This window comes from Anarhichas minor, unplaced genomic scaffold (genome assembly GCF_050575085.1).
Source record: "Anarhichas minor isolate MPS153535 unplaced genomic scaffold, ASM5057508v1 ptg000017l, whole genome shotgun sequence".
Classification (NCBI taxonomy): domain Eukaryota; kingdom Metazoa; phylum Chordata; class Actinopteri; order Perciformes; family Anarhichadidae; genus Anarhichas; species Anarhichas minor.
In genome coordinates this window covers 18,524,064-18,541,676 of record NW_027466463.1, presented here as the reverse complement: position 1 = coordinate 18,541,676, position 17,613 = coordinate 18,524,064, and the positions used below count along the sequence as shown (strand labels likewise).

Genomic DNA, 17,613 nt, shown 5'->3' with positions numbered 1-17,613 from the left:
AAACATTTCTGTTTTACTGGAAAACTACACTGAATTCGCACACTGATCATCAGGTGTTATACTTTTGGTTTTATGTAAGTTACTATGACTAGTAGAACTAATTTAAAACAGTAGGAATGGGCGATATAAGGGTATACTCTGTACTATGAGTCAATATTAATTTGGTTTTATACCTTATACATTATAATATAAATGTGATTCTTACCTCCCGAGGACTCTCAACACTGTTTATCACAAAGGTCTAGTTATTAGTTTGTCTAACGTAACAAATGCTGCATTCGTGTGTTGCTGGAATTATTAGAAAAATTACTTCCCGACGGGTAAAATTCATGTGAACAACAAAACATGACGGAAAGTAAGAAACTTTTTAATCAATTCACATACTTTATATACATTTTTTGCTCACATGTAATTCGTTACATGTTATTAGGTTGCAACTGTTAGTTTCCGTCCACATAGTAGATGCGTTAGAAAAGTTATTTATTAGCATTAACCCTGATAACGAGGCAGGTAAAGCAATATTTTAGTGGTTTTAGGGAAAGGAAACAGCTATCGCGTGTTGTTTATACGCTCTGAGCAACACAACACATCTTTGAGCATCTATGTTTCCACATTAAGACTTAAAAGTTCATGAAGAGCGACTTCCAAACAGAGACCAACCGAGGAGCAAGCGAACGCAACAAAAGACAAGAATTGAAGGCAGCAGTTTGGTGTTGCGAGTTCTTTGGGAGGCAGAAATCACACAACGTTTCGCATTAATGTGATTTAAGAAGCTTCAGTTGCTTCCTTGATTGACCTAATAGAAAACAATTAAACATGTCACTGTAGGAGAAGCACACGGGTGTGATTCAATTCCATTTAACCGCTGTGGTTTCAGGGTTGAGTCTGAAATCACTGCTCTATATCATAGCCACTCAGTAGTTTTCATGATTTGTTCAAGATATGTGAGAACAATTGAAGGAGGGCTTTAACTTTGTTTGATAAAAACAAGAAATGTGTGCTCTATATGATTGGAAAATTTGAGTGTTTTTGTCCCTACAAATTTAGGAAGTAGACATATTTTGGAAACATCGACTGTTTACTTGTTGGTCATGATGAGAGTTTGCATCCAGCGTCATCATCACCCGGCTCTGATTCACTCGCTCTTATCGTGACACGCTGAATGTGTGGAGTCCCACGTTTACTGACAGCGGACAACAAGCGTGGGCTCCGGCTAAATTAACTGCGCTAATGAGAGCTGACTGCTAACACGGAGTGGGAGTGTGGCGTTAAACCCAGCAGGCGAGTTGGAGTCATGACCAACTCAGGAGGAGGAGAGTGAAAGGTTGAGTGAAGTTACTCATACATAACAAATTCTCCCACAAATGCGTAAAATGAGAGAGATGTCTAGTTAGTTACAGAGACATTAACGGAGCTGATTTTACACTAAAGATGTTTGTTTTTATTCGTGATATCTGCTCATTTGTCATCTTAAACAGCACAATAGAGATCAGATCTGTGACATGTAGCGGGGGGAAACAACAACATTTAGCTGACAGTAGTGCAAATCAAAAGATGGAGAGACACGGGGGGTCAAATTTCCGTGGCGGCGATCTCATCAAAGTTGATCTCGTTGCCGCTGCCCTCGTCCTCCTCTCTGCTCTCCAGTTCCTGACTGAGCTCCTGCAGGAGCTGCTCCAGCTCTCGGTTCCTGCGGTACATCTGCACGTAGTTCTGCTGCAGCTGCTTCTGGTAGCGGATAACTTTGTCCTTCTCCTCCTGCCATATCCGGCGCTCCACCTCGAAGCCTCCCGTCTGCTGCTCGGCCCGCTGGAGCTCAAAAGCCAGCTCGGCCCTCATCCTGTCCATCTGCGCCTTCATGTTCTGCAGGGCCTCGGCGCCGCTCTTCCGTTGGGCCTTCGCCTCGTCGCTCTCGTAGGCGAGCAGGTGCTCCTCTGCCTCCTGGAACACCTGGCACTGTCTGTTTCCTGAGGCCTGATTGGCCAACGCGTCTCTGAGGTGAGACAGCTCTCCCTCGAGGCGTGCCACTTTTTCTCTGAGCAGCTCCGCTTCGCTCTTGCGACGCTGAAGCTCGTTCTCGCACACCTCCAGCTCCAGGGTTCGCATGCGGGTCGTGCCGTGGGCCTCCTGGAGCTGGACCTGGGTGTTGGTCAGCTCACCGCGAGTCTCTCTGTGTTGACCCCGCAGTGAGACGATCTCTCCCACGCGCTGGGATAACTCTCCCTGCACCTCCTTCAGCTGCTGCTTCAGCAACGAGATTTCCCCCGACTTCTGACAGACCTGAGGGGAGAAGAGAAACGGTCCAGGATCTTTATTCAGCTCAGTAAAGCAAAAGTATAAATAGGGTTACAATTGAAAGTTATTTTCATTTCATTCACAAGTCAGCGAGGTAAAGTAAATCATTGAACTGTTACTTTAATTTACTTACCAATCGGGCGTTCTCTCTTCCAAATAATCCAGCCACGTAACTATCCATTAATGAAATGAAATCGCACACTTAAAAGGATCCTCCTCTCTAATATTCACTTACATGAATGGTGTGTAAGAGTGGCCAGGATTACTTTTGTTGCGCGTCCCGTTAAATTGTTAAATGCAAGTCATAAGCCACAGAACACATCTCTTACCAATGATTCAATTCAGAATGACAAAAAAAAAGGTTTGTTAGAAGCCAAATAGGCTTCTGCAGAAGTAAAGTATTTTTCCTATCTATTGTGATATTGGCCTTTAAAAATCCACGATCGCTGGACCTCTAGTTTGAGTAAACCAAAACTCAACTCATCTTTATTGAGCAACAAGTGACAACATTTCCATCCATGTTGATTCTTCGTCTGGTTGAAGCTTTGTCACTTTATTTAATATCAGTAAATGTCATTTGATCACCAACAAAGATCTGCTTAAACTCAGGCTGTATATTCCTCTCACCCTGGTTAATGTGTGTAGATGTACTGGTCTACAACACCTCAACTGAACAGCACAGTGATTCCCTGTATGAAGAAGTATCAGTTAATCAGTCTCAGGGATCAAATACACTCACTCTCCAAGATCTTTAGACTTCTAGAAATGATTCCTTGTGGCAATATTATTCATCTCTCACAGCATAGAAGATCAATGTCATTATTGATCCATGTCTGGAGCTTGTTCTCTTGATGTGAGTGCTTCTTGTCATAATGTTAGTCGTCTGATTATTACACGAACAAGATCTCCAAAAGATCAGCACTCACAAGACCTGTACAGCTACATTTTCACTTCCTGTATCAAGTCACTGAATGAGAACATGATGTTTGATTCTATTTCTTTTAATTAGGGACATAAACGTGTCCATAAATATATATATTATGGGGAAGCTGTCATGGCCAGATTGATACTCTGAAGTAAAAAGGCCAGGAATAATATGTGCAGTGCTTAAAGTGAGATGAGTGATGCTGAGTTTAAGGAGGGATGGGAAACGGTGAAATCAATAAACGATGGCACCTTGATAAACTTTAACTTTAAAGCCCGAACCGTCTCATTTTATCGTGATCATTGCTTTACTGAGTAAAAAACGTCCCTCAGCTGAACTCCTGTCGAGCCGCTCACCTCCCACTTGCTCTCCTCCAGTCGAGGCCCCAGCTGGATCTTCTCGTGCTCAAAGGAGGTGCAGCGTTCCTCCAGCTGCTCCCGCTCCTTCAGAAGCTGAGTAAAGTCCTCCTGCAGCTTCTTCTTCTCCTGCTGGAGCTGATAAACCTGCGGCCATGAACACAGCCAGTGTCGGTACAAGACGACCGTAGCAATTTCCTTGTAGGTCCGAGTCTTAAAAAGGTAGATCAACGCACGTCTGAATGTCATAACTAAGTCAAAAGTGGCTAAAATTCTATCTGGTATTGCTTCTATCTGTCATTGATGTACGCAAATGGCAGCAACTCTCACATATGGTTTTCTCTAATGTCAACTCATTCCTGGTAACTTATATTTTTGTTTACAGAGGTTTGACTGCTACATATGCTGCAGGATCTTCCTCTCAATCAATTAAAAATGAATTTTGTGGACTGCTTATCAATCTGTTATTTAACTGCATTTGTAGGAAAATGGCAGCACCACTGGTGTGTAGTGGAACCTGATCAAGCTTTTTTTGTCGGAGGCTCTGACCTGCAACTGGAGCACCTGCTGTGCACGCTGGGCCTTCTGCGAGGCCGTCTGCATCCTGGTGGCACAGCCCTGCCTCAGCTCCTCCAGCTCCAGCTCGAAGCGCTTCTGCTTCTCCTCATAAACCTGCGACGAAGGACATGAGCAACAAATCCATTAGGATTTACAGAACAAAAAATAGGTCCCGTCATTGAAAGAGGAGTTTGGTTTACAGTGTCAAGTTCCGTCTACCAACCTGACAAATTGCAGCCTCGTTCTCATCCAGGTTGTCTCTGAGCTGCTGCAGCTCCAGCTCTCTCTCCCTCAGCTTGTCCTCCAGGTCCCTCACCACTCCCTCGTATCCCTCCACCGGGCCAGGGGAGCGCCCGCTGGACCCGCTGTCCGACAGAGGCTGACCTCGGCCACTTATGGAGCCGGAGCCTGTGCTCTTACTGGAGGACGAGCGCCCGCTGTCCGAGTTGGAGTGTCCGTGTCCGCTGACCGGCGGAGCGCTCTTCATGGGCTCCAGGTGGCCAGCGGAGGCCTCTCCTGATGCCAGACTGTAGCCGCCGCCGCTGCCGTAAGGTGGGAGGCTGCAGAGGGAGTTGCGCCCGGAGTCGGTCAGCTGGCAGCTGATGCGGGCCCGGCTGTACAAGCTGGTTTTCTCAGAGGAGGAGGGCGAAACTTCGATGTGGGTGGGGCTCAGCAGGTTCAGGTTATTTTGGCTTTCTGATACGTTGGCACAGTGGCGAGGGGAGAGGTACTGCATGGAGGAGCGGCTCTTGGGAATGACGGGTTTGAAGGCGGTGGGCCGCAGCACTGTTTTCTCCATGTTCTAGAGCAGAGATATAATAAATGTATATTGCAATACAGTTAAAGAGCACCAGAACCTACAACATGTATATGTAATGTAAGATTTTATCAGTGAACTCAAGCTACTTTATTCAAAGACTCACCTTCTCAAGTTTCCCAGACACAGGGATCAGTTTTGGAGGAGGTCCCCCCATGTTCCCATTCAACCCTGATCCTTTAGTCTCGCCTGCATCACTTCCTGGGCTGGCTCGTGTTACATGGTTGTCGTTCCAGTCGCCTATATAGTCCTCATTCGGATAGGTGTAGTTCCCGTTCCCACTCTCCTTCTCCAGCCCCTTGCTGGAAGTCATGGAGCTCTGTTGCTTGAACGGCGGGATGCTCTGAAGTAATAGAGGGTCTAAGGGCGACTCAGAGTCCAGGAAGGAGGCGCCTGGCGTGGGCCGTCGGACCCTCGCTCCAAGCTCAACGACAGACCGGTGGTCCTGGTAGGGGCCGGGGCGGGTGGCGATGAGGCTGCTGACAGAACCCATAGGATCCAGAGCGGAGGGGGGTGCGTTGATGGGGGGTGAAGAGGTGGAGGGGTGTCTCCTGCGGGGTCCTCCACTGTGGCCTGGGTTGTGTGGCTCACCAGATATGGGCAGAGCCTGAACCAGGGCCATGGTGGCAGCTCAGAGGGGTCACTCGCTCTGAGAGAGAAGAACAACAGTGTGAGGCTCACAAAGATGAAGACACGTTTAAATCTCCAAGTCTTTGGGGTCTCAAGTCATTTCAGATAAGTCAAAGTTAAGTCTCAGAAAAACAAAGTCTGAAGTTCAGTCCCAAGTCCGTCCTCAAGGACAGGTCAAGTCACAAGTCTTCAGAAGCGGATAGCTTCCTCATTTGCTGTTGTTTCAGGTCTTTGCTTGCTGACCATTAAAATGATTTGGTATTTGAACATTTCCTGAGTTAACTGTGTTCTTTTAAATAGCTGACACTCAGACCTGTTGCTGTGATATTTAATCATCTCATCTCGGAAACTAACCACTCGTTGAATTGGCATGTTTTTTCCTGCCAGATACTAATAAGGTCAAATTCTAGCTGTTCGAGCTCCTCACCGGGGTGCATTCAAGGAATTTGTCTACTAACAACTACAACAGAGATGATATACAGTAGACTGAGGCATACAAATGTTCCACAAGCCCACACACAGAGAACCAGGACGGGCCATTCATGAAGCCCATTCAAGCAGCACTAAGAGGGCTCGAGGCATGAGGCTTGTGAGGCAGCAGAAGAAAAGGCTCTCCTTTCATTGGAGACGTAAAATGGCTCCTAACATGCCGGCTATTTCCCCGGCCGGCAACAAAGGCCACTGTCTCCACACATCTCATCAGCGTTGGGGGGAAACAGTTCATAACTGTGGATAACAGAAACGCAGAGAAGAGGAGACGGGTCGAACTTGCTGTGGTGGTGGGTGTTAATCAAACATAACGTAGGAGGCAAAAGCACTTACTGCTTCCCTCCCTAACCGCTGGTAAATATTGACACTGTTAACAGCCACATACCGACCACGGTGTCAACAATGAGTCCCGTGGATGGTTGAACAGTTGAGTGTTGTGTGGAGAACAATGGCCTGACAGGACGCATGGTGATGAGGTCATGGTGCACATGGACAACACACTAAAACAACAGACTTTTGTGCTCTAAAGAAAGAACACCACGGTGAGTCACAGCAGAGGATATCAGACAGACGGGTGCGTCCCGTCCTCGAGTTTCAGGCTCGTCCAGCAAGTCACACGAGATATGACTGAGGGTGTAAAGTATGGCAAGACTGCAGCTCAGCAGCTCGGACTTCCCCTCTTGTGTCACCTACTCGGTAACCCTCTTCACCTGCAGGGGAAGCCCGTCCATGTTCCTTAACGAGGTGAAAGAGAGACTGACTGACAGCCGGCATGCTGGCCAGACACTTGTAGACTCCCACCTGCCAGGACAGGGCCATGCTGCCAAGTCATTTTACAACCTGCCAAGTTTACGGAGAGCCTGCTGCGATGTAACTGTGATTAGCGTGCGTTAATTAGCTCACTCAATGTCGGGCTGATCCCTACTTATACTCATAATAACCGATTGGGACAAATCAGGTACTACAATATGTTGTTATATGTGAAACTTCCAAAACAAAAATATGATTATACTATTATAAATACTGCGCCAGCATCTGTTAATACTTTACTTTGATTGTGGTAGTTATTGGGAATATAACAAGAAAGGTGTTCAACACGACGAGTTTAAAATGTACCAGTGTGCCGTTGAAAAGATTCATGCTACAGAGTCGATATGAAGGAAGCCGTGAGTTAACGGCAGCAGGAGAGACATGTGGTGTTTCTAATGAGAAGAGCCTGTAGGATTAATCTCATGTGATTTCACTATGCACGGAGAAAAGCTACTTAGTCCACGACAGTATTTATTACAAATAATCCTCTCTGATTACAGCACTGCGCTAACGCCCAGGGATTGTTACAAGAGATTGTTACAAACTGCAGCTGTCAGAGAAACTCCTTCTACTGGAGATGATACTTGGGTGTGAAACATGAATCACGGAGGAACAAAACTATTCAGGTGATTTTAAATTAAAGGTTCCTTTGTGCTGGTTTAATGTGCACCAGTCAGTAAACTCACCTGGTGGTTCGTAGGAAGACAAGACCAAAAATAATCATTTTCAGACAAGGAATATGGAGAGAGAGAAGTTGCATCACTGTTGTTAAAACGTATATTTTTGTTAATTAATTAACGGCGGTCCTGAGCACGTCTCACTGTCTCAGAGTGATGTGGGTGCTTATTCACACATGAGACCAACACGTTGAACTGCCATCAGATTAACGTAAAGATCTGCACGTCTGGTTTGGGCTATCAAGTCAAACTCGTAGCTTTCTGGCAACAAACATGGTGGTTAACGTTCATCTACACTTACAGCGTGCCACCAGGAACTACACAAACTTCAAGTGAAACCTAACCAATATATGTTGGCTTGAGTAAATTGCACCTTCTCTAGAGGGTCTTAAGTTGCCGTTGCTTCCCTCAGATCCGTTTGTTGCCCTCTAACTCTCTCCTGATGAGTGAATGAGCTCTAATCCCTCTGGACTCCAGATGACTGGTACTGTGCATTGGACTCTGCTAAGGAAAGCAGAGGGGTCTCAAGCTGGTGTTAAAGCCCCCCCCCCGTCATGATCATGTGGCCCTGGTCTCCCTTTTGTTGCCATGGTGAGCGGGGGCCTCAAACATTAGAAGGGGGGGGGGGGGGGGTCAGAGGGCCGACATGGAGGCCAGGAGCCCCTCCTCAGCATCTTAAAGCCTTCAGACCATCTATAGCTCTGACGAGCTTCCATACGCTCACAGTGGGCTCGAAAGGATCCGTCCACTAACAACTACTGAGTGGTGGATGAAATATGACATTTTATTTACCAAAGTATTACTTATTTTGGTCAAACTGTCCAAAACATATTCAATTTACAGTCATAAATTATGAAGAAAAGCAGCACATTTTCACATTTGAGTAGTTGGAACCACTACACGTTTGTTATTTTCTCTTGATAAATGACAGTCTTGTGTTCCTTGTGTTTTATTTGACATGTTTATCCATTTTTTTTATTAAGTTATGTGCAGAATCATATCAAAAAGAAGGACTGGCCAATATAAACGAGAGATGAAACTGTTTGCTCTTTACTCTCAGCAGAAATATAATCGAATTATCAAACTTATTGTTTTGCAGTACATTAATGTTGTTCATCTCATATTTGCAGCAAAAACACCACCGCGGGGCTCGTAAATTACATTTTAATCCCCCCCCCCCTAATGTCGACAGTGTCAGCTGACTGCGAGCAGACTTGTTTTTGTCTGGAAAAGCCCTTGAAGGTTTTAATGCCACTCAGTCGGGCAGCAGACAGACGGACTCAGTCACTCCTCCAGCAGCAGGAATGTGCCGGCACACCGGCTAATGACACTAAACACAGACAGAATTAGTGAGTACCGGTCCGTGTGAGGACCGGCCGACTCCGATGTCTCATCATTTGCATTGCCACATGGCTTGAGAGAGATTTAAAGTCATATTTCTCCTGCGTCGAGCCTTCAGCTCTGCAGCAGCTCTGGGATCTGCTGTCACACCAAAGCCTCACAGTTTTATCCCCAATCCTTCAGCACTGACACTTTTATAGAATTACTCATATAGAGAGAATCTGCAGTGGGTGCATTTTTCTTAAATGTGATCGCTCTGCATAAAACAGTTTGGATCAAAACCCGACTAAAAGCCAACACACATTGTGAGGCGCTCGCTGCAGTTCTTTGCTTTAATAGGTTTTAACCCTTTATGGTTTGTGGTAATTTGGTGAAACAAATTTATTTAGGAATGTGCACCTTATACTGTGACACACAGGCCTCCATGCAAGACCAGAAGACCCTCAACATTCGAGTTATTTTGTGCGTTACACGTGTTAATCACCAAACAAGTTTGCTTTGGATTAATGAACACAAACCAACTGATAAACAATGAATATGGGGCTTCAGGGCAGCCCCGGTAATTGCATATATTATTTATAATTTTACATTTTATAGAATCAGGGTCTAGTACCAAACCTGCTCATCAAATCTGAGTCTATTTAAGAGTATCTTTCAACTATGAAGCAACAGAAAGTTGTAAATGACACGATATTAAAGAACAAGCTGACATTTTAAGAACTCAAAATGTGGCCAGTTATTTGTTAGCATAAGTATAATAACTACCTGAATGTTTTGTACTTTGCTTTTACTGCAAACAAACGGAGGAGAGGTCAAAGTTTGACTTTCAGAATAAAAGCTTTTCCAGATATTCTTCCCCCAAAGTGCCCGTTTACTTTTTACACGTCGTAAAGAACAGAAATCTATTCAGCCGAGATCAATACTCTGAGACTTCAGTCCACAAGACGTCCCTGAATATAATGTGAAACAGAGTCTGCAGTTAAAGGCCTGACATCACAAACACCACTCACCGCAGTGGATTTCATCACACATACAGCAGTCTAGATTCACTCCTATGACATTCATTGGCATGCAGGGCAACCTCTCGTGTGCGATTGGCAATCAGACAGGCAAACAGTGTGAAAGCCTCTTTTTAATGGAGGCCATTTTACAAAGATACAGCATAAACAGGGTTTACTGGCCCGGCCAGGCAAGACCGCAACGTCACACAAACCTGCTTTGACACTAACTGAAAGAGCTCTGCACTAAATCCTTCTTTGTTCGCACCACGCCATAAACACACATCCACCGCCTCAGAGGTGAGAGAGAGAGTCTAAAAATATTCTCCACACCAGGTGAAGAAGAGAAAACTCTCTGTTATAATACTGGCCCTCATCATCACGGAGAGAGAAACGCCACCTTTGACTCGATGAAGACGAGGAGAGAAAGGAGTAAAGAGAGAGAGTGAAAGGAAGGAGAGCGTCTGCACGAGGGAACAAACAAATGATCTCTCTCTCTCTCTCTCTCTCTCTCTCTCTCTCTCTCTCTCTCTCTCTCTCTCTCTCTCTCTCTCTCTCTCTCTCTCTCTCTCTCTCTCTCTCTCTCTCTCTCTCTCTCTCTCTCTCTCTCTCTCTCTCTCTCTCTCTCTCTCTCTCTCTCTCTCTCTCTCTCTCTCTCCCTCTCTCCCTCTCTCCTGGAACATAAGAGGAAAAGTGTAACAAAGCTATTTTAGTTTTGTAGACAACCTACCTTCTCACAGGCAGACAGCTGGTCACGGTGCCAGATGTAAACTAGAGCTGGATTCGTTTTTAATGTTGATTAACTGTTTAGTCTATAAAATATCAGAAAAAAGTGGATTTTCAATTCACAATCCTTACATTTGAGTAGCTGTCATTTTTGCTTTGTAAATGACTCAAACAAGGAATTGATTGTCACAGCTTGGCGATTACTTTTTTTGGATAAACAAACCGATTAACTGACTTTGTGTTTCTGTAACTCACTGTTGTTGCAGCTTTTCTTGGACAGGATTTATAATCTCAATGACTTCCCTGGAAACTAAAAGGTTGAATAATCTTCTTTAATTATAAACATGCATGAAATATTATGGACGACAAGAAGCCCACAAAGAAAGCGGTTCACTGAACAGGCATTTCACATGAGGAGCTACTGGTTTGTTTGATTGGTGCGCTGAACGCTGTCAATGATTATACTGCACTGAAAGAGAGCAGAGACACACACACACACACACACACACACACACACACACACACACACACACACACACACACACACACACACACACACACACACACACACACACACACACACACACACACACACACACACACACACACACACACACACACACACACACACACACACACACACGTTTTAATGAGCAGTAACTGAGAAGAGTGAAAGTTAACTGAAACGTGTCTATTTTCTCATGATTATTTTCTCTTATAAGTGATCAATTGTGGTCTCAAACTTAATCAATTTACAAGAAAAACCGAAGAATGTCACATTTGATGACAGAGAATGTGTAAATTTTTTTTAAAAAGTGAATAATTGATTAACAAAAATAACTGCCCACTAATTATCTGCCAATCAGCTAATCGTCTTATCGTTGCAGCTGTAAATATTTCCAGGCAATAAACCTTAATCTTTATGAAACAAATAATTGTGTCTGTCAAACTGAGAATGAACAGCTATCACCAAACACTCCTGTCACCTTAAATCACCAGTCATAAAGTTACCTTCCTATTTATCCCCACAAAGTGTCTCACCCCGGTTTGTTCCCTGCATGTCTGCTCTGGTGTGTGAGCGGCTCCTCCTCATCATCATCCAGCCTTCAGCTCCTCCAGTCTCAGGTTCAGTCGGCTCAACAACATCCACTCTGTGCCTGCTCTCCTGGATGTTTGGCTCCGTTTCTGACCAACCCTCCTGAGGAAAACTTCTCTAACCCCCCCCCCCTACCCAGCCTATCTCATTCTTAAGCCAAGTACCACCAATGTGAATGGGAGCACAGGCCCCACCCCTTCCTCCTTCTCCCAGCACAGCCTCTCTTACTGACAGATACACCTCCTCTCCCCCTGCTCCACTCCTCTAACCATTTCCTTTGACCGAGGAAACTACACTCTGCAAAGTCCTCCGCTGCCTTTGTCAGCCAGTTAAAAAGAAAAGAAAGGAGAAAGAAACGGGAAGCCAGGGAAACGGCGAGCTGTCAGTTAAAGACCCTTCTAGTTCCCCTGCTTCTAACAAGCAGAAAGGAAGGGAGAGTCAAAAGACGGCGGAACTGCATGAGGTTATCGTCTCACTTTAAAGAGGCTGCCTGTGCCACAGAAACGCTTCAGCCTTTTCATGTGTCAAGATTTAGTCTTCATCCAAGTGTAATAAAGATAAAAACTAAAGATGTGAGTGAAAAGAGGGGAGAGAAAGAAGCTGTGAGGTTTAAGAGAAGAAGAAGATGGGAAACTAGGCTAAATGCAAACGTTAGAATAAGATTCACAAATCTTCTTCAAACGCTGCAGTCCTGCTTCTCATCTGTCAATCTGATCTAAAAACCACGGACAGGAACGCACCCAAGCTCGGTTAATTACTGAGCAAAGTCTTAATTAAAGAAGCCGTCACTCTGAAATTAGAGAGGTAAACCTGCCAAAGATCATTCAGCAGTGATGCACGAGAGGACACGTGTACAGACAGTATTACAGTCTTCTAAACACATTTAGGCAAAACGTCCCACAACGATCAAACAAGAACATGATGGGAACAAGGAGTGCATGCCTGTCTCAACTCTAAATTGCTAAAAGAAGACAAAATATCAAAGAGAGCTTTAACACAATAGTCAAGGGTAAAATAAGAATTCAGTCCTGGTTTGGAGAGATCCCTGTGGTTGCTGTTGTTAATAATGCAGGTCCCAGAGTTCAGTTCGAAATTAATGTCCATCAGCTACGGCAAGAAGGCCTCAGGCTGCATTCACACCAGATCAGGTGAACGCCAGTCCTCCCATTCATTTGAATGTGGGCAACGCATTTAGGCTGCGGCAGTGGGCCGGTAAAAAACAACAAAAAAAAAAACTCAGCGGCCTGCAGCATAAAGTTAAAACTGAAATAACTTTTGGAGAAATGCAACCAGACGTCACACAGCGGTGGCCAATAATGTATCCGGTGATCCAGAGATGTACAAACCCAAACACAAGGGAACAAAGACGCTAATCGTCGCGCAGTCGCCTGGCGTTAAATGAGCCGTTAATAAGCGACACTCCCACAGCGACACTAATCGCTGAAACGCCTGATTTGGTGTGACTGCAGCCTTAAGCGGTCAGAAGTGCAGAAGAAGAGGAACTTGTGTATCTGTTCACAGCACATCCAAATCCTCGACTAGGACGCTTCATTTTATTGTTTTAAAGCGAGAATATGTTACTCTTGGGAACAATAAATACATTCTCTCACATACAAATAAAGTAGAATTCACAGGAATACTCTCTGGGTGTTTGCTGCAACACCCTCACTTGGTCTGGTGTGACAATTAGCTTACGGCGGCTAATGTTAGCCGGGGTAAACAATATTTAAAAACAGTTTACTACTGCTGCTGGAAATAAGGTCGTTGAGAGCGGCGAGAATGAACCAAACTAGTTATGCTGTGGGCCAGAAAACCAAAACAATACGATGAAAAGCCCCAAAATGTCTCGTGCAACCCCTTTCACATTACATGCACTCATTTGATCTATTGTTTAAAATATGTATTAGCGTAGCTTAAAGGATCCCAAGTTTCCTGCTAGCTATCATCAACATGTGATATCCATGTGTTCATTTGTGCCCTGGTTAAATCTGAACATCTTTGATAGGATATTTAAGGGCTGGAACATGCTGTGAAACCAGTGGATCAGCTTCCAAAATAGCACTTTCTTGTGACAGCGGCAGCGATCAGCCTTTGCCCTGAACTGTAATCCACCATCTGGCCAAAATGAATCAAAAAAAAAAAAGAGAAACAACAGGAGGAGATGTTGCAGTCGGAGCTCTGAGGGGTAAAGTAGGGTACGAGAAGTAGGCTATGCCCTGGCACCGCCTCACACACACACACACACACACACACACCTCTTTCTCCCTGCTCCAAAAACTGGGTCACACTGGTTGGCACAAAGTTTGTCCTTCAAGCAGTGAGACGTAGGAGAGGTAGTTCAAGGTCTTTCTCGGTCTTGTCTCAATGGGGGGTCTGCAGAACTCTGAACACGCCACCAGTGAAGTCCCCGTCCCGCTGCAGCCGACGCTACAGAAACCACTCTCAGTCAAGAGTCCGAGATTGGACGACAAACACCATCAATCAGCCGCCTCGAAGGCCACCAGCACTGGGATAAACAGGAAGGCTGCAAATCACTTCTGTGAATGCCGCCATTAACACTGCCTCTTTATGGGCTGGGGGGGTGGGCCACTCTAACATGACTCAGCGCCTTTTCGAGGGAGTTGATTTACAGGCCGAAGCAGCAAAGTGAAATGACGACGCTGTGGCTTCCAGGATAGCCAAGGAAGAAAAAACAGGGGGGAAATTAAAGTTAAATTCCAGTTACAACACATGATTCCAGTGTGGCTTTGCAGTAATGTTGTGGGTAAGTCTGCCTGGTGGTTTATGGTTTATTCTCCTAACTCAAATGAAGTTTATTATCCAACAGAGACACACAAAACGTTTGGGAGTGCCAGTATCTTATAAACACTGAAAGTGGCTCCTTAGAGGCCACAATTCTAGTTCATCTGCATCTGTGGCGGATGCTCAGCAGGTGGTCATCCATCATAGGCCGAGCTGCCATCTCTCTCTGCGGCCCGTCAGCCTGCTTCCCTCTATATTTTCTTAACAATGCCTCACGTCTGGGACCAGAAAGAGACAGAAAGCTAGAGGCCATCCATCACTGTCCGCGCTGCCTCTGCATGAGGACGTCACTCCCTCTGGACACGGCAGCTAAAACCGAACTCGGCCGGCCGGCCCTGTGGACCGTTTACTTCCAAAATAATCCTCTCTCCCATGGCGCAAAGCAATCCAGGGACACCTCGGGAAAATGAAACTGGTACGAAGGTTTAGCGCTTGGCAGGGGGGGGGGGGGGGGGGGGGGGGGGGTGCTCATCAGTTTCAGACACAAATGAAAACAAGAGAAAGAGAGAGAGAGAGAGCTTTGTAGATTGAAATATCTACTCCTAGTAAGTCCTGTCATAAATCCACAGAAATGGGATGGCTGCATTGAGTTGGTAGTGACCCGATTTAGCCGCACTCCGATTTACCGTATAATGTACCAAAGAGATTAGGGTTTCGCCTCCAGCTCTGTAATTACAACAAAAACCCTTATCCATGATTAAGATCTGCCGCTAACTCCCACACAGCAGGAGCGTGTTAACATGCACACACAGCGAGGTGCACGCTGCGCTGCGTTGTGTGCGGCAAGCTGCAGCCAATTCTTTACGTCAATAAAAGTCTCACCCAGAAACGCTCGGTTTCAGACGTCAGACAATCGACACAAATCAAAGCAGCAACTTGTCAGCGGTAATGCGAGAATGCTTGCATAAAGAAACAAACTTCAAGAACAAACCAAAAAGTTCAGAGTTTGGTTCGGTTCAAATTGAAACCACATCTTGTCCAAAAGGCTCCACTTACCGGTTAATGACACCCTGTCTTTAGCTTCTGGAGGCCTTAGAAAAGCATGGCGGACGGGTCGGTGGAGCATCCCAGGAGCTCACACCGGTGAGCAGATCTTCGTCCTCTCTCCGTCTCTCTCTTCTCCAACACTGAGGGCATGAAAAACAAAAGAACAATGCATGTTGTTGAGTCGGCTGAAGAGAAGCAGTGGGACCTCTACCGCTGTGGAGAGTTAGAAAAACCTGAAACGTGACAAGTGTGTTTATAGAAGTCAGCGGGAAAGAGGAAAATCTGAGTCATGAAGGCTTCGCATGGAGGAAAGTCCAGACTGAGGGGATTTTCCATGTCAACAAGAGTGAAGACCAAAACTAGCCCCGTGTTCACTTAAGTATCCCCCCCGAGTACAGTATTCCTGTATACCTGTTAACGATATAAAATCAAATTCTGCAAAAGACAAAAGAAGGTACGAAGCACACTGTCGCCATCTGTAAAGAAGGGCAGTCCATCTGTATTTCATTAAACTGGTGCATTAGTGGTAAAGCAATATCTAAGTTTGATGTAGAGGAGCATGAGACAAGACGATGAAAAGTGCCAGAGGTGAGCAGACCAGACATACATTATCTCAGACTGGCTGTTATTCAAATTACATTTGGCACCATCATGTCTTCAGAGGGGGATATTGTCTCTGGTAGAAGGAACAACTGACACAAGAATAATGTTGCCGCAAATGTGAAAAGACAAAATCTACTGCGTTTTAAACCACTGCACTCAACTTAAAGGCCAGTTTTTCAGGGTGTAAATTGTCCCTCCTCGTGTCAACGTATAATTGAATTGCATAAATAAATGCAGGACCTAAGTGTTGGACTAATTACCAGTTGTGCCTCAAGAGATCATATTTGCAAGTACCACTGTACATGACTTATTCAGACCGTATTCAGAGACTAACACACAGCTACAATGTTGTAACTAGAGCTGTGCAATAAACTATAATGATGATATATAAATGTCTATAAACTGACAGCAGTTTACACAAAGTTCAATAGCCAGCAGACCATCTTTAATCCGGTTTAATTACTGGATTGCCAGCTAAAGATGGAGAGACAGCTCGACAAAGGAAATACTTTACGTGCAGTGATGTGGAGAGAAATGTTTGATTTCTCTTGATATGCTCCAGCTGTTACCTCTACCAGGGAGATCACTTTGTGTTCTTGGTCCCATTCGTTTGTTAGCTAACAGAATGTCTCAAAAACAGTTGTATATTTTAAAAGGCACAGTTTGACGTTTCGGGGTTATAAAGAGGCCACATCAATAGATAATCCTGCAGTAAAACGACAATGTCACATTTCTATTTTATGTTTACGTGTTAAACACATGAGGTAGAATCATCCTAACTGTTTCCAGTCTTCATGCACACTCTGAATACTTTATCTCTGTAATAACTAACCCTTATGCATATCATTTGAGGAGTAGCAGCTAACTGGTTAATGTTTTATCAGCAGGATCGGGGTTGTTTGCTAAAATTCACATCACCAACTGCCTGCAGGGTAACTGCAAACTGTCCGGGCTTTAGTTAAAGATAAACAGACCTTCAGCTCTCCCATCTGTGCCTCACATGCTGGATAAATATGTTACAGACAGATGGAAGTGCTGAGGACACTGTGGCTTCCCACATGTAATGCAGCTCAATCCAGATGGCTTTAGGACGGCTTCCTACATGTCGCACTGGGATAGAGCCTTAGTGTACACTCTGTGGAGCAAAACCTTAAGAGTTGCTTGTTTTAAAAGACAGACAATCGAACCGCAGACCAGAAACAGATGTTTACTTAGGAGGGCCGCTCCCCTCACCTGCTATTCCAAACTGAAAAAGGAAGACCAAACAGCATTGGGAGGCGTACGGAAAGAGGAGCATGCAGTGAATGGAGAGAGTCGATCACCATATCATTACATTATTCATCTGCTGACAGGCGCCTTCAAAGACGGCCTTCAACACCGCTGAACCTCACTATGGCCTTTTAATCGACCCACAAATCAAATCAACAATCAATGAAATGGAGGCGATAAGACGACAAGTTAACATGTTCTCCTCAATCAGAGGGTAAAGACATTCGGGAGAAA

General features: G+C 45.0%; 1 protein-coding gene across 1 annotated transcript; it reads right to left on the bottom strand.

Moving 5' to 3' along the window:
* Positions 1-407: 407 nt before the first annotated feature.
* On the bottom strand, positions 408-15,628 carry LOC142951451 (leucine zipper putative tumor suppressor 2 homolog). The gene is made up of 6 exons (XM_076092989.1): positions 15,517-15,628; positions 5,058-5,600; positions 4,358-4,936; positions 4,126-4,248; positions 3,577-3,723; positions 408-2,280 (listed from the first exon to the last, which is right to left on the bottom strand). Exons 2-6 carry the CDS (start codon positions 5,571-5,573, stop codon positions 1,573-1,575), a joined length of 2,073 nt encoding a protein of 690 aa, XP_075949104.1. The 5' UTR covers positions 5,574-5,600; positions 15,517-15,628; the 3' UTR covers positions 408-1,572.
* Between the last annotated feature and the right edge of the window lie 1,985 nt (positions 15,629-17,613).

Bases quoted from the DNA above. Each gene is read 5' to 3' on its own strand.
- LOC142951451 (XM_076092989.1), bottom strand. From the start codon at position 5,573: ATGGCCCTGGTTCAGGCTCTGCCCATATCTGGTGAGCCACACAACCCA. The intron at 4,937-5,057 runs GTGAGTCTTTGA...TCTCTGCTCTAG, and splicing joins TGTCTGGGAAACTTGAGAAG to AACATGGAGAAAACAGTGCT. The intron at 3,724-4,125 runs GTCAGAGCCTCC...TCATGGCCGCAG, and splicing joins AGCAGGTGCTCCAGTTGCAG to GTTTATCAGCTCCAGCAGGA.